At 43.1% G+C, this 25,906-nt stretch overlaps 2 protein-coding genes across 3 annotated transcripts; one reads left to right on the top strand and one right to left on the bottom strand.

Moving 5' to 3' along the window:
* LOC143137616 (uncharacterized) lies at positions 1-15,372 on the top strand. The gene is made up of 13 exons (XM_076297874.1): positions 1-478; positions 1,630-1,818; positions 3,541-3,758; positions 4,656-4,743; positions 5,225-5,624; positions 6,369-6,423; positions 7,014-7,119; positions 9,003-10,119; positions 10,458-10,542; positions 11,043-11,154; positions 12,415-13,549; positions 13,710-14,374; positions 15,082-15,372. The coding sequence occupies exons 2-13, from the start codon at positions 1,778-1,780 to the stop codon at positions 15,113-15,115; spliced, it is 4,056 nt and encodes a 1,351-aa protein (XP_076153989.1). The 5' UTR covers positions 1-478; positions 1,630-1,777; the 3' UTR covers positions 15,116-15,372.
* Positions 15,369-25,875, bottom strand: prkar1ab (protein kinase, cAMP-dependent, regulatory, type I, alpha (tissue specific extinguisher 1) b). 2 transcript variants are annotated; one of them, XM_076297875.1, is made up of 11 exons: positions 25,778-25,875; positions 24,432-24,636; positions 21,926-22,093; positions 21,493-21,584; positions 21,273-21,334; positions 21,009-21,055; positions 20,158-20,316; positions 19,522-19,582; positions 19,276-19,397; positions 18,585-18,666; positions 15,369-18,363 (listed from the first exon to the last, which is right to left on the bottom strand). In XM_076297875.1, exons 2-11 carry the CDS (start codon positions 24,603-24,605, stop codon positions 18,191-18,193), a joined length of 1,140 nt encoding a protein of 379 aa, XP_076153990.1. In that variant the 5' UTR covers positions 24,606-24,636; positions 25,778-25,875; the 3' UTR covers positions 15,369-18,190. The 2 variants fall into 2 exon arrangements, with proteins under 2 accessions (XP_076153990.1, XP_076153991.1); XM_076297876.1 differs by having other exon boundaries at positions 24,432-24,631.
* Between the last annotated feature and the right edge of the window lie 31 nt (positions 25,876-25,906).

Below are 25,906 nucleotides of genomic sequence, written 5' to 3'. Positions count from 1 at the left end.
CTGCCATCTAGTGTTCAACCAGGTAGGTTGGATACTCTGCTGATTCCTGTTATCCATGGGAAACCAATGATATTTAATGGTGCAGCAGGACCCACTCCCGGTTTCCCTTTAGATTTATGCAATTTCTTTAATAAATGTCATTGTGTAAGTAGCCTAGCCTACTTGGAGGGACAGTGTTCTGCAGGAAGTTCAAGCATGCGTTAATCTCGGCTATAGGCAAGGAATCCGAAAAGGGGAGGCGCAAGAGCACATCTGAATCGAGTGGTATCGCACAACCAGAACGTAAACAATGGTCGGGAATAGTTAGGCCTATACAATTACGCAATATTTATCCTAGTAATAGTTAAGTTAAAAAAAAGAATCCTTGCAAAAAGGACAGTCTTCAAATCCGAGGCCAAAACGACAGGTGCTTGCTTGCTTGCACGTGTCTGTTGTCCGAAGTTCAAAACAGAACAGTAGGCCGAGCCGAGCCTATGAGGTAAGTTATATCTTGTCGATGTAAAGGTTATTCACATTGCCTTACAACAGCCTATGGTTATGAATGGTTCTGCCTTTTAGCTCGTACATTGATGTTGATAACGCTATAAAGTAAATGTACTTATGAGCCAGTCTAACATGTTCGTGCTGCTGCTGATGGCTCCTCCTGTCCTCCTGCTGCTGCGGATCAAGAGTCCAAACCTTGAACGTGATGTCCGTGATCGAAGACTAGACTACACATCAAATTAAGATTAAGAGTTTAAGTGGTCGTTGTTGAAACATGCACGTCAGGCATTTTCACGGGCTTTCTTAAATTGGATAACGCCTGACATAAAGGGAAGCATATAGTCTGGCTAGTTAGCTCGCCATTTAATTTGTTTACACCATTTCCACGCCCCGCCCACACATCCAGTAAGCCATTGCCTTGCACATTGTGGTGAATGACTGGTAGGTAGCCTACATTGATGGACTTTAACGACTAACAAACGAGCCATTTAGTCTATGCAGCTGCAGCAGCACCAGCGCAGACAGACACAGAATAGACCGTTGGGGTTCTTGTGTAACGAATAATCATAAATATTGATTGAACAGAACATAAAGAAGTGATCCATGTTTAAGTTACCCTAACCCCTTGCTTCGGACTAGGCCCTAATTAAGTTAGCCTCCAGTGGGCAAACCCTATGTGGATCTTAGTTGGGTAACTATTACATGAGGCTCAGAATGGGCAACACAAATGGTGTCTGTTTGCATTTACCAAATGGGTCAGGCATGGGCAAATATAATGAGTCTCACATAGGCTGACTTGGTAGGTCCCAGGGGGCATGCCCTACCTATTTACAATAAGGATGTCACATTTTTTAAGGATACAAGACATTATCGAATGTCGAATCAAATTGACAAAATTAAAGAAAATATTGAGGTATGATTTTTTTTGTGTCATTGTCATTTGCCGTTTTTTTGTGATTGGTCCCTAATTCAGACAGAAAAAATGGGCCCTGTGCAAAAAAAAAAAAAACACACGTGTCTATGAAACGCAGTTATGTCTTTGCATACAAGACGTGCTTGAAGCATCGTCATACATCTGGCCATTTAATTAAGACCTAATACAGAAGCAGTATGGTGTGCCTCATATGTCTACGTTGACCTCTCTAGGGTAAGTGCAAAAGTCTTCAAGGGCAAATGAGCAGCCAACCAGAATCACTTGAGCAGAGTGCAATCTCCTATTTGAGACAGAGCAATCTCGGGTTCGGAGGAGAAACCCCCCTTCCCAGAGCAACTCCGACGGTCAGCAGAGACAAACATGATCAGCAGAGGGACCACCACTTGTTCCAACAACCGAAGGTGAGTTGTTTATTTATTTTAATATGCTGTTTATGTATTTGTGAGTTGTTTATTTATTTTATTATTTTTCGTTTTAAGTATATATATATATATATATATATATATATTTTTTTTTTTTTTTTTGGGGGGGGGGGGGGGGTTGCCTTAGTTCAGATAGGATAGTGAAGAGAGTGACAGGAAGTGAGTGGGAAAGAGAGGTGTGGTGGGACCAGGAAATGACCGCAGGTCGGATCCTAACCTAGTACAGGCGCTGTAGCAAGTGCAGAACTTGAGCAAGTCTGTAGCAAGTGCAGATGTGGAGAAACACATTGTTCACACATGAAGTTTTATAGCATATAGATACTTATATGCCATTAAACTGAAACTACTACTACCACTTTTGAGATGGGGGCATGTTTTTTTTTTTTTTTTTAAAACACTGATTCAACATCTCTGAGAGTCTGTTTGCTATCAGAACTGTCTGGTCATCTTTCCAGTGCTCCAGTAACCGACCTCACAAAGCCACTACCTCTGTTGCTTCTTCAAAATATGTTTTTGGCTTTGCCTCGGTTACATAGAACGCCCACAAAAACAACTTGGGGGTCATTCCACGTCAATTGAACCAGGGCCCACGCACTTAGGTCTCAAAAAATTCTGAAAAAATTACCAGGTATACCTATGTTACCCAGGAGACACACTGTAAAATTACTCTTAGGTAAGATCAATACTTTCCAAGATACGGCCAGTTTTACAGGGGGAGGGGGGTGTCGAATTTGGTCTGCCTCTTTTTTTTGTCAAAGTTCACAAGCCCACAGCGCAAGAACTAAACCATGTAGGAGGCTCAAATTGTGCATGCTGGTACATAAATAAGAATAGTATGTAGCAAAATCGTCATGTTTGGTCTGGATAATCCTGCATGGTCATAGCTGTCCCTCAAAGTTGATACAAGTTTTATTGGAGTTTTTGGCTGGGCTCTGTTTAGGCCTTCAGAAGACATATTTGTACTCAACATAGACTCTTGATTTATTTTCCTTACTGAGATAAGTAGAAACACTCTCACAAAAAGCAATGAACAGAAAATAAATTCCTTCAGGGTCTGAACAGCAAACCTTACAAGTCTGAAAAATCATTTTGGTTCTCATTTTCAGAGCACCCAAACACCTTGTGGGAATATACAGAGCCCAGCCAAAAACTCCAATAAAATTTTGATCAACTTTGAGGGACAACTATGACCATGCAGGATCATCCAGACCAAGTGTGACGATTTTTCTACATACTATTCTTATTTATGTACCAGCAAGCAAAATTTGAGCCTCCTACATGGTTTAGTTATTGCGCTGTGGGCTTGTGAACTTTGACAAAAAAAGAGGCCGACCAAAATCGACACTCCCCTCCCCCTGTAAAATAGGCTGTATCTTGGAAAGTATAGATTTTACATAAGAGTAATTTTACAGTGTGTCTCCTGGATAACATAGGTACACCTGGTAATTTTTTCAGAATTTTTTGAGACCTAAGTGCGTGGGCCCTGGTTCAATTGACGTGGAATGACCCTTGGGCAAACCTTGCCCATAAAAACATAATAAACTATTCCAGCAAATTACTGACAAGATGCGCGTTTTGGAGAGTTTCAATTGCACGGGAGGGAGGGGGAGGAAGTAGCGTGCTAGCTTTCTGTTTTGTTTGAATGTCAACAGAAGTGACATTACCCAGTATCGTTTAGAGTGCCTTTAACTTACTTTGCAGGAGGCCTTCATTCAGTGTGGTGGAGTTTGTGGATGAACTTGGCCCTGATAGCTGCAAGAAGGTGAACATCATCCCTTCCAAGTGGTTGGAGGGTCCTGACAGAAACGAATGCTGGTGGCCACCAAGTTCCATGCTCAATGTGGCCAAGGCCGTGGAAGAGGGCATGCTACCAGCCAGCAACTGGACACTGCGTGAAGTGCGTGTGCTGGCAAATGCAGGTAACTTCGGTTTTCCTTGTAAGATTGTGACACTCTTTTGCTTTCAGGGTTCCAATGTTCAATTTCTCCGTACACCACTGTTGTCCAAGTTAGGGCTGCAACTAACAAAATAAAATGTCAAAATTGTGAAAAAATGTCAGTCAGTGTTTCCCATAGCCCGAATTTGTCCTCAAATGCCTGGTTTCATCCAAACATGTAACAGTTGACAACTATTTGATTAATCAATTCGTTGTTGCAGTCCTTGTCAAAACTTACGCTTATAAATGGCTGGTGTGGCTGAAGGTTTTCCCGACACCACTCATTCAATTCAGTTAATTCGCTGTTCAATTTGACAGCTGTGGTTTATACCATGTAGATCCTATATGCATATTACAATTAAAGGAGAATTCCTGCAATATTTCACATAGATCTCTGTTTCTCTAGGTCACCGAGTGCTGTCGGTACGGGAAAAAATAAAACGTCAGAAAAAATTTGGTTTTACCGAACTCGAGTTGTTGCAGCCATGGCCCCAGGCTGCACTCTGAGGGCATGTTCATGGGGGGGTTGGGAGGGGCATGTTCATTATAGGGGCAGCCGTGGCCTACTGGTTAGCGCTTCGGACTGTAACCGGAGGGTTGCTGGTTCGAACCCCGACCAGTAGGCATGGCTGAAGTGCCCTTGAGCAAGGCACCTAACCCCTCACTGCTCCCCGAGCGCCGCAGTTGTTGCAGGCAGCTCATTGCGCTGGGATTAGTGTGTGCTTCACCTCACTGTGTGTTCACAGCTGTGTGCTGAGTGTGTTTCACTAATTCACGGATTGGGATAAATGCAGAGACCAAATTTCCCTCACGGGATCAAAAGAGTATATATACTTACTTATACTTATGTTCATATCTGTCTCTCTCCTGTCTTATACAGATACTTATGCAGATGCCAGAGTAAAGCTACATCAAGCTGAGTATTCATCTGACCTGACTGACACCAAAGGTGGCTCGAGAAAAAGAAAGTAAGTGTTTGTGGGGGAGTGCAAGTCCAAAGGTAATTTTCCTTCAGAGTATGGAAGCAGTACCGTAATTTATTTCACAACTATTAGCTGCGGCTTATACATTGATTTTGCAAAATTTCTTCAGCTATGAGGTTAATATATGGGGGCAGTTAATATGGTATTAATAGGATTTTTTTTAACTTGCATTAAACACTGTCCTGCAGTATACACAATGCGGCTAATACACAGGAAATTACAGTAGGTATGTAAAAGTCCGGCTTTAGAAAGTAAAAGTCCTCCCATGTATGGGTTTTACTTGTGCACTTAACACATGTGATTTCACTAACTAGCTGACCTACCTGGCTTAAGAACTGTGCTAATTAGAATCTCTTGATTAAGTGAATGGTAGGAACCAAAATGTGGCAGGACTTTTACTTTCTGAAGCTGAACTTTTACACCTTTACGTATGCTTTGCTTTGTATGTCTCTGTTAACCTCTCTAGGGCAAGTGCAAATGTCAGCCAATCAGAATCACGTGGGCGTTTGGATTCAGAGGAGGAACTTCCACGCACCCCCCCAGACCAAGTCCGAGGGCCGGCGGAGAAGAACATTATCAGCCGAAACACCAGCCCTCCTGCCCAACAAGATGCCAGGGCCACTGCCCAGCGAGACACCTGCCCCGCTCTTCAGGGAATCGGCCACCCCACTTGTGAAGCCATGTTGTCTAGAATTATTACAATGTTAGAAAAAATGAAGGAGACTCAAGAGGTCCATAGTATGATGTTAAACGCCTTGCCGAGTCAGCAAGGCGTACCGACGATAGAGGACTCAGAAGGATCGGCCTCACCTCTAAGAATCCAAGCTGCCGTTCATGTTCTCAATGAGGAGCAGGGGGAGACAGATGTGAGTTAACTTTTTTTGTATTTATTTATCAGACATGTATATCTAAACCAACTTGCGTGGCTACTAATTTGTATAAAACACAACGCGCCACGTAGTGCGCTATGAACCCACATGAACCAATGTTAATAATTACTGGGCAAAATCCTTGCTGATTTAATACCACGCCACCCACTAACATCTTTAGGTCTTCATAAAGAAGAGGAAGTTCTAATACATGAATTTATGCACCATACCTTTTAACGGTTAAAACTCATACAGGAGGAACCATCACTAAACATTAAAATTACTCAAATATTGTGCAAATATTCAAATCACTGCCTGTTCTCACTGTGTGGTTTCCACAGCATGGTAACCTTATGTAAAGCACGCTGCAGATTCAAATCAATGCCATTGGTCATATACAAATATATATGGCACTATTACACAATTCCACCATGCCTTCAAATGGTTAAAGAAGCCCTATTATGCTATTATGTACTGTTTATTATTTCATTTGTTGGGTCTAATAGAATTGATTTACAACGTTAAAGTGTCGTCGGCCACATTATTTTTCCTCATACGTCTATCAGTATTACAACCTCTATGTGTAACGCCCGGTTGCTGAGAATTTTGAGGCAGATAGAATCTTGGCGCTGACAGAAACGTCTCGTCAGACATTTGTAAGTTAGGCAATCTACTTATCGGGTTAAATTGTAGAATCTTTGGAGTTTATCCTTTTTTCTCTTTTTTGGAATTCATCCCTAGGTTGGCATGGTGACAGATGTAGGGAGCACAAGTGTGGACAAAGCAGCACAGCACAGTAAGTGAATTAACTAAGTGTAACTAAAGTTGAGTCTTCAGTCAAGTCATTGTGGCAACCGCAGTCGTGTCAGGGGCAGCCGTGGCCCACTGGTTAGCACTCTGGACTTGTAACCGGAGGGTTGCCGGTTCGAGCCCCGACCAGTGGGCCGCGGCTGAAGTGCCCTTGAGCAAGGCACCTAACCGATCACTGCTCCCCGAGCGCCGCCGTTGTAGCAGGCAGCTCACTGCGCCGGGATTAGTGTGTGCTTCACCTCACTGTGTGTTCACTGTGTGCTGTTTGTGTTTCACTAATTCACCGATTGGGTTAAATGCAGAGACCAAATTTCCCTCACGGGATCAAAAAAGTATATATACTTATACTTATACTATACTTGTGGAACTTGAATAGTGGTCAATATCTATGCGCCTTTGTAATAATACCCAAGTATGATTTGTGACATTTTTGAAAACACTGAGATTCAACCTAGTTGCAGTTATGAGAGAGATCTTAATCCTTGTTTTTATTCTAGGGTCAAAATTGTTCTCGTTATTGAACCTGTTTAAGTACAAAGGCGTTTGGATATTCTTAAATGCTAGTTTGTTTTACAGAGGTTCGGAAGAAGAACACGCCGTCAAAAAGCAAACTGCAAAAAGCTGAGAGGGAGCAGTCAAAACGGTCCAAAGGTGAACATAGTCCGAAAAAGCAGTCTTCAAAGTAAGCACTATTGAAAATGCGGTAACACTTTACTTGACAGTATCGACATAAGAGTGATATGACACTGTCATGAACACATGACACTGTCATGACACATGAACCCTAACCCTAATCCTAACCCTAACTTTAACCCTAAACCTAATCCTAATCCTAACCCTAATTTGTTATGACAAAAACCGACACTTAATGACAGAAGCGTTATGTCATAAATGTTTATGACTTGTTTATGACATGTTCGTGACAGTGTCATGTCACTCTTATGTCGATACTGTCAAGTAAAATGTAACCGGAAATGCTCTAGCTGAAGTGGGGTTGCAAAAATTAAGCGATTAATAGTACATTTATTGGCAACTATATAGACACAAGGCATTTGAGGACTTAAAGGTACAATATGTAAGACTTTTACCTTAATATAACCTCTATGAAGCCAATTTGATGATAAAAGAACTTGTAATAGGGGAATTATTCACCTAGTATAGCCATAGAGCATAGCTGTAGCGGATTGCTACCAAGAGAACCGGCAATGGAACTTCAAGAATTGCCGACCCAGAGACACCTTGTGAGAATCGTGAAACATATATGTAGATATAGCTACTAGATATAGAGATTGTTAGTCCCTCGCCTCCACAACAAAAGCATTTACATTGTGTATTGAGGAAACAAGCCATGAGAAGTAGGCTATTTATAAAGGTAAAGTAAAATATAAATATATTGCGACTCTAGGGGGAGGTCTAGAGTTGCCAAAAATACCTGAAACTGCATAGGATGCCTTTAAAGGTATACAAGGTATAAAGGTAAGCGAGAGGTCTTCGGGTCGGCAATTGTTGAAGTTGCATTGCTGGATCTCTCGGTGGCGACCCTCGATGGCAATGTTAGGTAAACGATTCTTCTATTACAAGTTCAAATTGGCTTCTGGAGGTTATATTAGGGTAAAAATCTTGCATAGTGTACCTTTAAGCTTTTGGGAAACACTGATCGATATCACTATTTTTTACATTTTGTAGACCAAACTGAATCAATCAAGTAATTGAGAATATAACCGACAGATTAATTGATTAGGAAAATAATTTCTAGTTACTGTCTCAAACTGCCCCCAGTGTATTTCCTTTTTCAAATTCAATCAAACATCACAAACAACCCGATGAAATGTGCTGCCAGGGTTGGAATTTCACGGTGTGGTGGCTGCCTCCCCTCCTCATTATACATGGTGTAGTGGCGTGTAAATGTGCTCCTCTGAAGAATCAGAAGGTTGTGTAGTCCTGATTGTAAAGTGAAACTTAGAAAAAATAAGGAAGCTCAGTGTTTCCCACAGAAATAAATTCTATTTGTGGTGGTAGTTTTGCAGAATTAACTTGAATGCAACAGTTTTTAACAAATTAGCGCAGTGTGGTTATGATGCTAACCAGATTTAAGCACAATGTAGTACAACCTAGAAAATAATTTTGTGGTGGTCAATGTTGATATTGTGGTGGGCCGCCACAAATAAGTCAATGTATGGGAAACACTGAAGCTGTCTAAAGCAAGTGGTATATTCCTCCGTGCCCATTTGCGCGGCGTCGAAGACGTGCATCATTGATGCGCGGTCCCAATTGTTGGGAAGCATACGAAACCCCCAACGTGGGCGTTGATGACTCAATGCAGGAGTATGTCACGGCCTTAAGCTGTCGTTAGTGAATCACTCTCCTGTGTTGTACTAACATGGTTCTTCTGAGTTTACTTTGTGAAACTGAGCTACACACCTCTGGTTCTTTGTAGCTTTCACCTTGAAGAAAAGGTAGCCCCCCCCCCACCCCTCATACTATATCATTTGTACTGTCACTATGAAATTCAACAACAGAACAAACAAGAAAACAAATGTTAACACCTCATTATTTTTTTTAAAGGAAAGTCTACAATAGAGAGGACGTGGCACTAGCTTTGGGGGAGCTGCAGGTTGGGGGGAGCCTTCGCAAGGTTGCGGCAAAGTACCACATCCCCCACACAACCTTGCAGGACTACAGGAAAAATAAGTACATGCACCACCCTCACCCCAACCGCATCCTGACTCCGGCCGAGGAGGATGCCCTGGTGGACTACATTCGGTGGATGAGTGAGCACGGCTTCTCCATCACACACACGGTGGCCAAGGCGCTCGCTTTGGAGATGGTGGAGGCCACAGGTCGCCCCACCTTGGTCAACCTGGAGGGAGGCTTCAGCAGAATGTGGTGGTTCCGTTTCCGTCGCCGCCACCGAGACATACCCTCAAGAACACCTGACACCCTGGACCATAACAGGCCTCATGGAGCAACGAAGGAGGCTGTGGCTGTGGATGGGCTCTTCTCTCTCATTGAGCCTATCTACGCTAAGCACGGTCTGGGAGATAAGCCGCACCTAATATTTAACTGCGACGAAACAGTGTTTGGTCAAACCCATTCCAGAGAAATGGTCTTCTGCCAGAAGCATGTAGATTCCCAGCAAAACACTTTAAAGGATCCTATAACTGTCCACTGCTGTGTAAGTGCAAGTGGTGAGAGTATCCCACCCCTTATTATTTTCACCAAATCCCTCCCCAAAGCTTCCTACGCCCTAGACGGGCCCAAAGACGCGCTGTACGGCGTCTCTAAGGAGGGCTATATGGACAGTGACCTGTTTGTGAAGTGGCTGGGCCACTTTGTGAAATATGCCCCCACCGAGCGCCCCCTTGTTTTGTTCCTGGACCAACGTGAGACGCACGTCTCCAAAGACGTGGTCAACTTCTGTCAAGACAAGGGCATCGAGCTGGTGTGCTTACCGGCGAACACCACTCACATGCTCCAGCCGCTGGACGTGTCTGTGTTCGGGCCGCTGAAGCTGGCGTCCCAGTTGGGGCTTGTTCGAGGGGACCGGGTGAGCAAGCGGCGGTTTTCTGCGCTTTTTAAGTGCGCATACCGCAAGGCGGTGACACCTGCCAATATAAAGAGCGGGTTCAGTAAAACGGGCCTCTTCCCACTGGACAGGGCGGCGGCGGTGGATTCTCCACAGGTAAATACAGTAAATAAATTAATAATCAGTTACCGTAATTACCGTAAACATTTCTTAAGACATGAGATAATACTATGCAGTTTCGGGTACATTTGGTTAACAAGCTCCCTTAAGAGTCGCGGGATATTTATGTTTTACTGACGAGGTTGACTTTTTCTTTTCCTCTTTGTTTCCTCCGAAACCACTTTCTTTGTTCCCATTGCTGCCCGAAGCATAAAATACATACGGTTACTAGCCTGCAGTGTGTGGTGAATACAAAAGAAAATTGTGGTAATTGTTGTTTCGAACACAAGTTGTGTGTTAAAAAAGCATCAAATATACCTTTTCCCCCTTTTCAGATCGTGAAAACGACAGCCTCTGCTTCGCGTGCTGCCTCCACCAGTGATGCTGCTGCCGCCCCTGATGCTGCTGCTGCCCCTATAGGTGGGAGCAATGTATACTTGTAGATATATCTGACAAATTGTCAACCGTCCCATCCTTCCTCAAGGTGCTCTAAGCGATGTTACACGGTTTCTAAGCTAAAACATTTTTTGTTGCATACTGCAAACACCATCCGCTAGCTGTCTGTGGCCTGCATACACTGTAAAAAAAAAAACTCGGTCTCTGTGGACAGCCCAGGCTCCAAAAACGGCAACAAAAACAACTTGGTCCAACCTGGACCATAAAAACAACAAACTGTTCCAGCAAATCGCCGACGAGATGCCCGTTTAGGAGAGTTTCAATTGCATGGGAGGGAGGGGGAGGGAGTAGCGTGCTAGCTCTCTGTTTTGTTTGAACGTCAACAGAAGCGACGTTACCCAACATCGCTTAGAGTACCTTTAAACGTTTTCAAAATGGTTCTTGTTATTGAACCTGGTTATGTACAAAGACGCTATTTGTAAATGTTAGCTTGGATATTCTTAAACACAAGTTTGTTTTTACAGAGGTTCTTAAGAAGAACAAACCGTCAAAAAGAAAACTGCAAAAAGCTGAGAGGGTGCAGTCAAAACGGTTCAAAGGTGAACACCAAAAAAGTCCAAAAAAGCAGTCTCCAAGGTAAAGACACACACACACACACACACACACACACACACACACACACACACACACACACACATATACATATATGTACAGTGCAACCAGAAAGTTTTCAGACCCTTTCAAGTTTTCCACATTTTGTAATGTTTCAAACTCATCTTAAAATGTATTCAATTATTTTTTTTCATCAATCTACACACAATACTCCAACACTCCACAAAAAACAGGTGTTTGGAGTGTTTTGTAAATTTATTTAAAAAAAAATTAATAAAAATATACAATTTACATAAGTATTCAGACCCTTTGTTATGACACTTTGCAATTGTGCTCTGATGCATCCTACCTCTATCAGTGGTCCTTGAGATGCTTTTACAACTTGATTGGAGTCCACAGTCTGTGCCTAAATGAATTCACTGGACATTATTAGGAGAGGCACACATCTCTTTATATACGGTCTCACAGTTGATGGTGTATGTCAGCGTGAAAACCAAGCCACAAAGTTAAGAGAATTGTCCGTAGACCTGCGAGACAGATCAGAGAAAGGATACAGGAAAATTCTGCAGCATCGAAAGTGCCCAAAAGCCCGGTAGCCTCCATCATTCTCAAATGGAAAAGTTTGGAACAACCAACAGTCTTCCTAGATCTGGGTGCTCAGCCAAACTGAGTAATCCGGGACGAAGGGCCTTGGTCAGAGGCCAAGGTCCCTCCGACATACACCATCAACTGTGAGACCGTATATAAAGAGATGTTTGCCTTTCCTAATAATGTCCAGTGAATTAATTTAGGCACAGGTGGACTCCAATCAAGTTGTAGAAGCATCTCAAGGACCATTGATATAGGATGCACCAGAGCTCAATTGCAAAGTGTCATAACAAAGGGTCTGAATACTTAAGTAAATTAAATATTTCAGTCTATTATTTTTATAAATTATATATATTTTTGTGGAGTGTTGAGAGTATTGTGTGTAAATTGATGAAAAGGTTGGGAAGATTGTGTAGTCCTAATTGTAAAGTAAAAGTTAGAAAATAAGAAAGCTACCCAAGTCGTCAGTTGTTAGTACAACACAGGCAGGTGATTGACTATCATGGTTCGTTTGAGTTTACTTTCTGAAACTGGGTTACACACCTCTGGTTCTTTGTAGCTTTCACCTTGAAGAAAAGGTAGCCCCCCCCCACCCCTCACCCCTCATACTATATAATCTGTACTGTCACTACAAAATTCAACAACTAAACAGAACAAACAAGAAAACAAATGTTAACACTGATTCTTTTATTAAAGGAAAGGCTACAATACAGATGACATTGCGCAAGCTTTGGAGGACCTGAAGGCTGGGGGGAGCCTTCGCAAGGTTGCGGCAAAGTACCACATCCCCCACACAACCTTGCAAGACTACAAGAAAAAGAAGTACCTGCACCAGCCCCATCCCAACCGCGCCCTGTCTCCGGCCGAGGAGGATGCCCTGGTGGCCTACATCCAGTGGATGAGTGACCGCGGCTTCCCCATCACACGCACGGTGGCCAAGACGCTCGCTTTCCAGATGGTGAAGGCCTCAGGCCGCCCCACCATGGTCAACCTGGAGGGAGGCCTCAGCAAAATGTGGTGGTTCCGTTTCCGTACCCGCCACCCAAACATATCCGCAAGAAAAGCCGACACCCTGGACCGAAAAAGGGTTCATGGAGCAACGAGGGAGGCTGTGGATGGGCTCTTCTCTCTCATTGAGCCCCTCTACGCCAAGCACGGCCTGGGAGATAAGCCCAACCTAATATTTAACTGCGACGAAACAGGGTTTGGTCAAACCCATTCCAGAGAAAAGGTCCTCTGCCGTAAGGGGCAGAAGCATGTATATTCCCAGCAAAGCACTTCGAGGGATCCTATAACTGTCCACTGCTGTGTAAGTGCAAGTGGTGAGAGTATCCCTCCCTTTATTATTTTCGCCAAATGCCTCCCAAATGATGTCTATGGCCTAGAAGGGCCAAAAGACGCGCTGTACGGCGTCTCTGAGAAGGGCTATATGGACAGTGACCTGTTTGTGAAGTGGCTGGAACACTTTGTGAAACATGCCCCCACCGAGCGCCCCCTTGTTATGTTCCTGGACCAACATGAGACGCACGTCTCCAAGGACGCGGTCGACTTCTGCCGAGGCAAGGGCATCGAGCTGGTGTGCTTACCGGCGAACACCACGCACATGCTCCAGCCACTGGACGTGTCTGTGTTCGGGCCGCTGAAGAATGCCTTCACCAAGCTGGCGTCCTCCTTGGGGCTTGTTCGAGGGGACCTGGTGGTGAGCAAGCGGCGGTTTTCTGCGGTTATAAAGCACGCATACCTCAAGGCGGTGACACCTGCCAATATAATGAGCGGGTTCAGGAAAACAGGCCTCTTCCCACTGGACAGGGCGGCGGTGGATTATTCACAGGTAAATACAGTAAATAAATAAATAGCCATTTACCGTAATTATTATTATTGTGTACAATGTATGCCGAATACAAAGGACATTGTGGTAATTGTTGTTTAGAACACAAGTTGTGTTAAAGTAGCACTAACATCAAATATCATTACCTTTTTCCCCTTTGCAGATTGTGAAAATCACTTCCTCTTCTTCGCGTACTGCCCCTGGTGCTTCCGCTGTCTCTCCTGGAGGTACCCCAGCCAGTGCCACGGCCGTTTCCCCAGCCACAGACCCCTCTGTCTGTGCCACCACCACTGCCTCCTCCAGTGATGCTGCTGCTGCCCCTGATGCTGTTGCCCCAGATGCTGTTGCCCCTGATGTTGTTGCCCCAGATGCTGTTGCCCCTGATGCTGTTGCCCCAGATGCTGTTGCCCCTGATGCTGTTGCCCCTGATGCTGTTGCTTCCGCCCCTGATGCTGTTGCTCTTGCCCCTGATGCTGTTGCCCCTGCTTCCGCCCCTGATGCTGTTGCTGCTGCCCCTGTTGCTCTTGCCCCTGATGCTGTTGCTGCCCCTGTGGGAGATGCCAGCTCCAGCATTGCTGCTGCTGCCCCTAGTTGTGCTACCAACCGGTATGGTGCCTGTTCAACTTGCGGTTCGAAGCCGAACCCCCTGGTGCTGGCTGGCTTAATCCCGGAGGAGCTTGCAAACATTCTGGTCCCCCCCAAGTTTGTGAAGTCCGACTCTCCCCGGAAGCGCCTGCCTCTCCCAGCGAGGGTGATCACGTCGGAGGAATATGCCGCCCTCTTGGAGGAAAAACTCGCTGAGGAAAGGGCCAAACAAGACAAGAAGAGGTAGGCCTCTCACAAATTTACTGTAATAATCCTAATCATCATTAGGATTATTTTATAATAATAATATTATTATTATTATTTGAGCTGACCACAATGATGGGTAGAATTGTTCATCTGTATAAAATCAGCAGGATGAAACCAACATAAATGTGATCACTGTTCCCATGGCTTCCATTGGTAATGGTTTGACTGGTGCTCTTTGATGCCATCTTTTTGCAGCTCTAGTACTATAGCTAAATGGCGCCACCTACTGTTAATCTGAAGGTGCTCAACTTCTAATATTTGACCAACCTTATTCAGATGAGTTTAGTGTTGACATTTACACCATGGATTTGGTTGTGAACCCAAACACCATAGCAACACTCTGGTATATGTGTTAGTAAACTACTACACTGCTCAAAAAAAATTAAGGGAACACACATCGGATCAGTACTCTGACGTTGTTTGGTGTTGAGGTGAAACTGTTCTGAGGTGATTGTTTGATTTTGCAAGAACTGTCTGCCAGATGTTCTGTGAATGTAGTTTGAGAAAGGAGAAAAGGGTGGAAGGTTTTAAAAAATGTGTTTTGGCAATTGTGAAAAACCGTAAGTGTTCCCTTCATTTTTTTTAGCTGTGTAGAATTAGGCTTGTACTTTTAAAATATACTGTATTTTAGTGGCATGAACTCAGAAAAAAAAGTCAGTTGTTAATCATTTTGATCGTGACAGACGACGGAAGAGGAAGAAGAAGGAGGAATGTTAAAGAAAATGGGAGGAGTCAAGCAGACGAGGAGTCGTGGCCACAGTCGTGATGTGGATGCTGACTACAAGCAACACTCTCTGGCTTCTTGTAAGCCTCAAATTACTTGTGATCAAGTGAACTCTGTGAACTGTTGTTTGGACTACACCAATGTTGTCGATTAGTGAATGGTAGCTCATTACTTACTGTATCTGAAGGACCTTGCAATTGAAACTCACAAGAAAAATACACAAGCCAAAGGGGCTGTAGAGACCGATTCAATAATACAACATTTTTTTATTGCTTAAACTGCCATTAGGACAATCTATACCAAAAAAGGGCTATAGTCTGAGCACACATACAAGAAATTAAACATTGTACAGACATTGGGTAAAATAGAATTTTTAAAAAAATAAGACAGAAAAAAGAAAGATGGTCCTCGGTCGACCGGCAGGTGGAGGTCACTGCGGGTCACGTCACACCCTCAGAAGGATGGGCAAGCACCCTCAGAAGGATGGGCAAGCAGGAGAGTTCCCTCCCTCGGTAACAGAAGCTAAGGCAAACTATGTTAATCTGTTTGGTAACGTACATACTCACACACACACAAACACACACACACACACACACACACACACACACACACACACACACACACACACACACACACACACACACACACACACACACACACACACACACACACACACACACACACACACACACACACACACACACACACACACACACACACACACACACACACACACGCGCGCACACACACACACACACACACACACACACACACACACACACACGCGCATGCACACGCACACACCTCCGCTCATCCATTCCAGTCACACACATTCACACCCAGTAAAGATAATTAACAAAACAAAACAAAAAGCGACAGAGGAGAAGACGTCAGTGGGGAAAGCGGGGGTCCTTTTTCAGCTCTTTGTAGGAACATTGTCATGTTTACATGGGTGGCAGCAATGGGGGTGGAATGGACAGCAATATCACTTTACAGTACAATGGTAAAACAGTACAAATGGAGAGTTCCAGAAAGAAAAAAAAGGAGTCATTTTATCCCTCACAAAAAGACCTTAAACCCGACTGCAATTTAGTGCCCCTAGTACTACACAGCACTAAAGCTGTACATCAAAAAGCTTGCATTCCTTTTTTTTTTTTTTTGTCTTCTTGGGTTACTTGCCAACACCAGTCACCTGTTTATCTCAGGTAACCAACAGCCATGGCATTCGGATGCTGCACATGCAGTTCACATTCCAATGAGAAGACAACTCCTCACGATACTCAGTAAAATAAACTTTGTAGTGTGAAATGTGATATCAGAACGACTTAAAAAAAGAATGACTCTATTTTGTCTGCATGGGGTTGATCACCCAGTACATTGGCGCAAGTCTCCGTAATACAGTGTCCCTTCCTGTTTGAGGCCATGTCAGAGATTTGAGCGCGGAGCTTGTTGTGAAAGTTAAGTATGGTTTGATGTGCTCTTGTTTGGGGTTTCTTACAACAGAGCAAAGCTTTCACATCTGTTATTATGGCACTCCTAAATAACATGGTGTTTTTGTAGAAGATTTCTTACTCAAAGAATCTACACAACGTTAAAATGGTGGCGCAAATGGTTAAACATGTAGTAAGTGGCGGATACTGACGAGACATTAAATACTGATAACGATACATTTTGGTCTAAAACAGCTTTTCCCAGTAAGATCTGATCATAGTTTTGTCTTGTTACGATTGAACTGGCTTAATATATTCTCTTGTAAAATCACAACAGCAATGAATTGTTGTGCCATACACATAAATTTCAATGTTTGGCACTAGTTTCAAAACTAAACAGAACGGAGCAATGCTCGGAAGCAAATGACACCAACCAATTACTGAAGAGAAACTTCAAGAGTTGAGAATTGAAAAATTCAAATCACTGAAACATTTTACAACCCTTTTTAACAGTTAAGATAAGCAAAAATATGCTGCTCAATTTTCTCCCACACAAAACAAATCACTTTGCCAGAGAATAAGCCATAAAACTCAGAATAATCTACTGTATTGAAACTGATGGTAATGACACAGGATTACGTAACAATCAAATGCCCTCTACTGTTGTCTTGTAACCAACCGCGCCCTGCTCATTTCTACAGACCCCCTAACAATATCCAATCTAACTAAAACCCCTGGTGTGAACATTCACATTCGGAACGACTTTATCTGACACATAAGGTGTGTTTGGAACCTGACTTTTTTCTGTTGGATTGGCTGTGTTCAAAGCAAGGTTAAATATCTGGCATTCTAGAAGTCTGTTGGAAGGTTAAGTGTTCCAGAAAAGGTCTCAGGTCAGATTGCTGGAGCTGTGCCTACACTACTCTGGTCCATTCATAAACAAGTTGACTTCAGAGGAGAACCCAAGGAAAAGACGAAAGATGCACACACATTAAGGCTGACTGCAAGTTCTGAAAGTTTTTTCAGGAGTAACGTCAAGCAAGAAGCTACCAAACAACATTGTAATTCGGGCCTGTATGAATTTCAAGTGTATTGATGTCAGTTGTTGTTTTATAATTATTGTTTTTCACACTCTCTTTTGGTTTCTTCAAGATATCCTTCATTTTCAAACTCACACTCAGAAAACCTTTAAAAAAAAAAAAAAAAGCTAAAAGCCACGTTTAACAACCACACGTGAAAAGCAAAGTGAGAACATTTCAATCTGATTGTCTACTCTTCCACGAGCCTCCGCCAAAAACACTACTGCACTGTCGCGTCAACAGAAACATCCCATTCTTCAATGAACTTAACAGGTGCACGAAACAACCACAAAAAAAGGTGTCAAGCTGGTGAAGTGCAAGGGGGTGCCGCTCCTGGCTCTTAAAAAACATCCGACCAACCAACCAACAAACAAACAAACAAACAAAAAACCTGGGGGAAACGGCAAATGCAAAGAGCATACTGTGGAGACCCTGCCTGACTGTGAGGTCTGGGCTGAGGGGGGGTTGAGGGGTTGGGGCAAGGCGTGAGGGAAAAGAGGGGGTGGAGGTTGGTGGAGGAGGGGGGGGGTGGTGGAGGTTGGTGGTCCTACGGGTTTCCTTAGACGGACAACGACACGAAGCTGTTGTACTGCTGGATGTTGCGTTTGAGGATGTCGGAACAGGGCCCGAGGACACGCTCGAAACGGGGTCGGTCCAACTTCACGCACTTCAGCGGACCACGGGCCACAACCGTAGCGGCACGTGGACGGTTCATCAACAAAGCAATTTCACCTGCAAACGAACACACACACACACACACACACACACACACACACACACACACACACCAGAGTTCTCAGTAAAGACTTACAAATGAACACTATTCCAGTTCATCATAGGACTAAAAAAATAAAATAAAAATTCCACAGGGAAGTACTACTTCAGTGTCTTCTTATGCATCAATGTATGTATAAAATATCTATGTCTTCAGAAAAGAAGAAAAAGATTCCCACCGAAGTAGTCAGAGGGTCCTAACCGTCCGACCTCCACAAACTCCTCATTCTCTGACCTGCGTTGCAAAACGGCGGCACTGCCCTGTGTGAGGTCCCCAAAAAAGAAAGGGTACAATCAACAGCAACTCAATAACCCTATATGGCTGACAAAAACATGCTAATTTCAACATTACTTAATTAATTGAATGAAATAAGTTTTTGTTAAGTTTTGAATAATACAACTTAATTGAACACAGGGTTTCTGCAAATCTCATTTCATGCTTTTTCATGCCACTTTAAACTAATTTCATGCCCATGTCTAACTGCAGATACGGAATTTTTCCATCATTTGATATTTCCTCCGTTCTTTTGCCACAGAGTACACTCACTCACTCACACTCATAGCACGTTGTTTACTAGCATCTGGTGTTGCGACTTCATGCACCGGCTGTAAAAAACAGCCAATTAAAAGGTTCCGCCTGTCAACCATTAAGCTATACTTCTGATCAAAATTAAATTTAGATGTTTATATAATCAAAATAAATTGTGAAAAACAATGTTTTTATTCCATTAAGTTTACATCATTTTTAATGCCTCTGAACATCGAAGTTCATGCTTTTTCATGCCTGAATTTTCCCAAAATCTATTTAATTACTTTTCATGCTTTTTAATGACCCGCGGAAACCCTGTGAACAGAGAATGTGTTGGTTACCTCCAGTATGATGAAAAACTCGTCTCCCGGTTCTCCCTGAACTACAATTTTCTGGCTGTCCTCAAACTGAACTGGCTCCAGTGAGTCGGCAACCGTGAGGCGTTCCCACTTATCCAAAGACTCTGAGGATGCATGGAAACAATGTGAGTTAGCCTTATAATCCTCCCGTCTAGCCAAGGCTGACTGGATTGACAAAAACATCGACAAAGACAAACATCAGCATCAAAGCTTATGGTCAATGTTTACCTAAGATGGAGACTTTGCTAAGGAACTCGTCGTACATTTTCCTCTTCCTCAAAGTGCTCCCCTGAGGGAGACAGAGACACAGACACAGGATTCAGAGAAGACACACCAAAACACAGGAGTACTGACATTTTGTGGCATTACGGAACACACTACTTTGAAACAAATAAAAGAAAATACACCTTCATTATCAAAACAAACACAAACAGCTTCAATAAACTCCAGACCATGTCCACACACCATCACAACCTTTTTTACTGAATCAGAACCCAGAACCTAGTGGCATCACCCAGGTAGGTGCTGCACATCGGTAGTGGTTTAAGTGAGACTACCCCCTTCACTGTAAAGTGCTTTGGGTACCTTGATAAAGCGCTATATGGCAAAAATAAGATTGCTCTACCGCACACTGTTGACCTGAGCGAACCTGAGGACGCTGTATGCGAAACGCGTTGTTCGCTCTGAATAAAACCAAGTAAAAAGTCAACAGTGTGCGGTAGAGCATTCTTATTTTTGCTATTTAAGTATGTTCCTGCAATCTACCTGCACCTAACCAGGCTGTGCGTGGATCTTGGTTTCATTTGAAAGCGATATATGGATTAAATGTGGGAGTATGAACAGCACAGTGTCTGCCCGTCTTACCATGAGTATTCTCCGGTAGCTGTCTCGGTCAATACCCCACAGCTTGACGTTGGTCCTGGCTCTGACGGTGGCGGCACGGGGAGTGCCGTAGATCAGGGCGAGCTCGCCGAAGCTGCCCCCCTCGCCGATATTTGTGGCCCACTCTCCGTTCACATACACCTGAAGCCAACACGAAACAGACGAAAGACACTGAAGCGAATGCAACGGTAGCGAGCTATGTACGTAGCTGTGCAGCATGCACGCGGTGTAAACTTATTGCCGGGCTGAGCCGCGCGGCTGAGCCACACAACACCAGTTACATGCTGTGACCCGGATCGGGAGTGAGGTTTAGGGAGTTGAGTGTAATGTTAGCCAACTGCTACATAGCTGTGCAGCATGTATGTTGTGTAAACCTCCCTCCCGACGCCTTAAGAGACGTGCTAGTGAGAGAGCTAGCAGCTTGGGGCCTTTAGCTCGATTGCTAGCACACTCGACTCCCGATCCGAGGTGCTGCAGTCTGCGGGTCTGAGTCTGGCGAGCGCAGGGCTGCGCCGCGTCGTCAACACTACGCAGGTTACACACACACACACACACACACACACACACATATATATATATATATATCCAGGAGTGCTTGGACTACCATAGTACATATAATATGAGGTCGTCTCATGTACCATTTCAAGACACTGCTGAAAAATACAGGATATGAACAGAGAAAGATGCAAAAATGCTTAGCAATGTTTTGATACAGTAGAAGACGATACAGTATAGCTTGACCAGGAGAGGTATCAGACTGGACATGAGTTGCGAACTGAGTTGCAACTTGATAAACTCATTAGTGTTCAGTGTCACATAGTGGCACTACTTACATCCATCTCTCCCTGATCGATGACATAGAAATTATCTCCCTCATCACCTGTAAAATGACAAACATAATGGAACTTTAAACAGCTGACGAGCCATGGGGCTTAACAGCATGTGCTTGACAAGTCACATCCAGCTGTGAAGAATAGCACAATCAATTTACAAAAGCGATAAATAAAATAAAAATGAATTATAAAGGCATTAAAAAAATGTAGTTTACATACATAACTGAGATACAACATCTGCTGTAGTAAAGTAAGTGATCTTACCCTGCTGTATGACTATCTCCCCAGCAATATACGTGACTGGGAACATAGCATCAAAGATGTCACTGGAGAACAAATGAATGGAAAGAATGACTGTTAGGATTTCTACACAAACATAATGTAATAACGTGATTACCCTTACATTGGGGGAAAAACAGAAGATAAAAACATCCACAGAAAAATGACTTGACATCTAAACCTGACTGGGGGCAAATGTCTTTACCTTCTTTCATTGTCGTCAAGGTGGGAGAAGAGCACGTTCTTCTCTATGGCTTTGGCAAGAGCTGCCATTGTCTTGTAATCTTTAGGTATGACCTAGAATAGGATCAGATTAGAAATGTATACATTTAAGAAGCAACAAGCAGACAATTATGACATACACACCAATTAACAGATTATCAAAATAGTTGGCAATTAATTTAATGTGTCAACTAATCGATTAATTGTTGCACCCCTGTAGTGGATGTCACTGTATGCGTCTGTGTGTGTGTGTGTGTGTGTGTGTGCGCTGTGTGTGTGTGTGTGTGTGTGCTGTGTGCTGTGTGTGTGTGCGCGCTGTGTGTGTGTGTGTGTGTGTGTGCGCTGTGTGTGTGTGTGTGTGTGCGCGCTGTGTGTGTGTGTGTGCGCTGTGTGTGTGTGTGTGTGTGTGTGTGTACCTTGCGGACGTATGAGGCGGCGTCCTCCTCCGTGTAAACCTCAGCACTGATGGCTCCTCGCCGCATGCGACCCTTCACCACGGGGTTCATGGGAGGGGACACCTCATCCTCCCGGGAGTCCGAGCGAGAACTCGCCTTCTGCTGATTCTGGATCTGCTTGGTTTCCTCCTGCAGGGCCAAGATAGGAATGCAAAACAGCACACATAAATAACACATACAGTACATGCATGTGTATCATCTAGAGAGGAACAAACATATGAAATGCACACAGTACACACATGTGTATGATAGAGGAACATATGAAATGCATACAGCACATGCATGTGTATGATAGAGGTACATACATATGAAATGCACATAGGTCATGCATGCGTATGATATATTATAGAGGAACATACAAATAAATGCAAGTATATAGATATGTGCCATGAGAGGTTCTGACGTTTAGATGGAGACAAAGACAAGGCACTTGCTTTCCACAAGCCAAAACAATATGTGGTTTACTTTGCAACTATTGTTTTATACATTCTTATACCAGCAGCAACAGACAAATATTTTTTTTTTTATATATATATATATATAGAGAGGAACTACCAAGGAAAGACATATTTTGAGAGTCTAGAAAATGACGAATAACGGTGAACAACTTGCTAGTTCTGTGACGGCGCACCAGTTCATGAGGGGAGGCCGATAGTGAGTAATGTGGCGTCAATAAAGAAGTTCACATCAAGACAAAGCTCCTATTCATTCCTGGAAATATCACAACATCCCCATATTCTTCTAGCCTTTTGAAGTGCAAATTGTATGTATTCATGTGCTCTCACAGAGAGCTGGACACAGTACAGTGTCTCCACATTCTTTTGCCTCCTCTTGAAGAGCATTTTAATTTTTATTAATTTATTCTCATCACTGATAAATATAACAAATCTTAACCTTCTCTAAATGGCAACTAAATGGATCACTATATTCTCATTGATTGGTAAAACATCACATGCAATGCAATCATAACATAACACACCCACTCAACCGCCACTTCACTGTAATGTCCTCTTAGCACAGGTACAGATCTCAGATCTGATATGATATGCAAAGGGCCTCACTTTGACAAAAGCCTGGAAGCCACAGCCATAACCACACTTAAGCAGAAGGGCATTCAGAGAGCGCAGAACTCCGCAATCGTGGCCATGTAGCTCCGCTGTACATGCAAGTCAAGTAAAACTCAAACTCGAGATATCCGTGTGAAGCTGGCTAAACACAGCCCAATTATAATCACAAGACGCACATCACCTTAAGGCAACCAGCTTGATGTGAAAATGCTATACTGCACTGCATGAATTCATTAATTCCATGTCATGGGAACACCCACACACTGGTTTAGGAACCCCAAAGCCATCAAGTGATGCATTTCCTCAGTTAAAACACTAGAGGGCAAAACAGGCGTGAATGCCATATGGCACAAGAGTAGGGAAAGCAAAACTAAATCACTACAGGAGGCCCGCGTGTCAGACAAAATGTTATGAGTTCATCCTTGGACCATGCTACATCTTTCCACCAAGCTTCATGGAAATCGGGACAGTAGTTTGTGAGTTATTCTGCACATTGACGGACGGACAGATAGACAGACAAATCACACCGAAAACGTTACCTCCTGGCAGAGGAGATAGCTTGATAGCTTGTTGGTAGCCTTGTGTTCACTTGGGTGACTTTGAATACTGTGTATGATATTGTGTGATGTTTTCGTAAGGCCTGACAGATAAATCAGAGTATTATCGGCCGATATTAGCTATTTGCCGATCTATCGGTATTAGCATTTATAACGGACGATAATTATTTTTAAATTAAAGGGGACGTATTGTGAAAATGTTACTTTTTTCATGATTCATTATAAGAGCCTTTCAATAGGCTACCAGATAGTTTGGCCCAATTGTACACAATATGTTGGACGATGGTAGCTTAGTGGTTAAGGAACTGGGCTAGCATGCAGTAGCCGAAAAAGTTGTAAGTTCAATACCCGACTTTCACAGTTGTGCCCTTGAGCAAGGCACTTAACCCCGAGTTGCTCCAGGGTCAGTAGCCTTTGTAATATGATTGGGATATGTAAGTCACTTTGAATAAAAGCTTCTGCTAAATTAATAAATGTAAATGTAACATTGATCTGAACAGTACGTTTCAATATGCTAATTATTGGACATAATTTTTACATTGTGTAGACAATGTATAAATTATTGTTTTCTGAAATCCTCAAATATTAATATTGGAATCAGTCTTTACAATTCCATATCAGTCAGGGTCTAGTTCTTAGTTATGTACTATGTATGTTATGTATTAACTGATTATCTTTAGTCACGGCTTGTATATGTTTATGGTCATTGTTATTATGATGACTTGCCATTACTATTGTTATTATTATTATTATTATTATCATTATGTAGTGTTGTGGTGTATCACCCCCCACCCAGGGACAATTAACTAACAAATTAACTGAAAATATCTGTGACCCCCATACCTTCTCCAGTCGCTCAAAGTATTCCCTGAGGAAGGCCATGGGGCGGTCTGGCCTGGAGGTGCACAGCTGCACGATGCAGTCCTTCAGCAGCTGCTGGACGTTGTGCCGCTGCACGTACAGCTCACACTCCCGCAGGCTCTTCTCCTCTTCGCTGCTCGCACTGCCGGACGCCATGCTGCTGACCTTTGACTCTTCGACCTCTGACCTTGGAGGAGGACATGGGATGGTGAGATTCAGAGTATCAGTTCTCATTTCCAGTGAAGAAATGGTTTCGGTGGTTTGTGATCTGTTATCAATGCATTTGCACATACAGTAAACAACACCCCCAACAAACAGTTCTGTGTACTCTGTTATTTTCTGTACCTCATACCTATCAATTGTGTCATGGATTTCAATGACAACAATACAGCAAATGATTTTGCACCTCGTTGATCTAAGTACTTTAATACCCACTATCGAGTAGAAAAACACACACACACACACACACACACACACACACACACAGCTGCAAACATAATCAACAAGACGATGAGAACAACGGGGCACCGAGATTATTGTATTAATTTTGCTGCCCGCTTGTAATTGGATTCAGGTCAATAATAATCTGTGTGCGATTATAATGCCTATGACAAATAGTAGCTAGGCCTATTAACCTTACGGCACAACTTGCTGGCTACATTTTTTACAACAGTTACATACGCAGCCCGATAAGATGACATTGTAGGCGTTTATGCTTTCCAAAGGTACACCCAGAGTTATTTTTAAGTCCAAATATTAACAGAAAAGATTGTTTCAAGATTCAGAGGTCGGGTTTGCACTCAGAAAGTAACGTTAGCGTATTAACACTTTCAAGCTGGAATCCACGAATATCAAATGATTGCGAATGAAATGTCAAGTTTCGAAAATCAAAAAAACATTTCCGGACATCATCTTAACGTTACCCAACTTCTTACAAATAACATTAATCTAAATAGGTAGCCTAACTTTATGTTACCGTTGACGTTACCTTTCTTTTAACAGAACGAACAACAATAACGTTGGCGTCTCTGTCGTACTTTGAGCAAGTGCCTTTACAGAAACAGGCCTGTTAACTTCGTGTATTAACCAATGTTTTCAGTTCTTCTGAGAGCAAGGTGTCACGGCCTTTTAAGGCGACATTAATGTTGACAGAAAATCGGATAAAATGTTGGGCCTCAACTGCTGCCCGTCGACGCCATCTTGATTCGTATTATAAACAAATGACAGTCGTAGGATAACTAGCAAACTGTAAAACATCATACGATATCACTCTCTGTTGTGTTTACCAACCATCTATAACAAAACCCTGCACAAATTCATTTAATTACCTAGATCCTCGAATTTTTCTTTCTCTCAAATGTTATGTATTTTCCGGGTAACAGAAGCTCAAATTCTTGATTCTTTTCAACCTCTTGGATGGTTGCCCTACCGGAAACAGGTCAAGACCAATCACAAAC

The sequence above is a fragment of the Alosa pseudoharengus genome, unplaced genomic scaffold (assembly GCF_046254945.1).
Source record: "Alosa pseudoharengus isolate Yale_2024_CS ecotype anadromous, Long Island Sound unplaced genomic scaffold, YU_APseudo_1.1 YU_APseudo_1.1_scf_21, whole genome shotgun sequence".
NCBI classification, from domain to species: domain Eukaryota; kingdom Metazoa; phylum Chordata; class Actinopteri; order Clupeiformes; family Clupeidae; genus Alosa; species Alosa pseudoharengus.
This window is presented reverse-complemented; position numbering and strand designations above follow the sequence as displayed.

Coding starts and splice junctions, on each gene's coding strand:
- prkar1ab (XM_076297875.1), bottom strand. CDS start 24,605: ATGGCGTCCGGCAGTGCGAGCAGCGAAGAGGAGAAGAGCCTGCGGGAG. Junction 19,398..19,521: donor TAGCAAAGTCTCCATCTTAG/GTAAACATTGAC, acceptor ATGCATCCTCAG/AGTCTTTGGATAAGTGGGAA. Junction 18,667..19,275: donor AGTTTTTCATCATACTGGAG/GTAACCAACACA, acceptor GACCTCACACAG/GGCAGTGCCGCCGTTTTGCA.
- LOC143137616 (XM_076297874.1), top strand. CDS start 1,778: ATGATCAGCAGAGGGACCACCACTTGTTCCAACAACCGAAG. Junction 1,819..3,540: donor ACTTGTTCCAACAACCGAAG/GTGAGTTGTTTA, acceptor CTTACTTTGCAG/GAGGCCTTCATTCAGTGTGG. Junction 13,550..13,709: donor CGGCGGTGGATTATTCACAG/GTAAATACAGTA, acceptor TCCCCTTTGCAG/ATTGTGAAAATCACTTCCTC.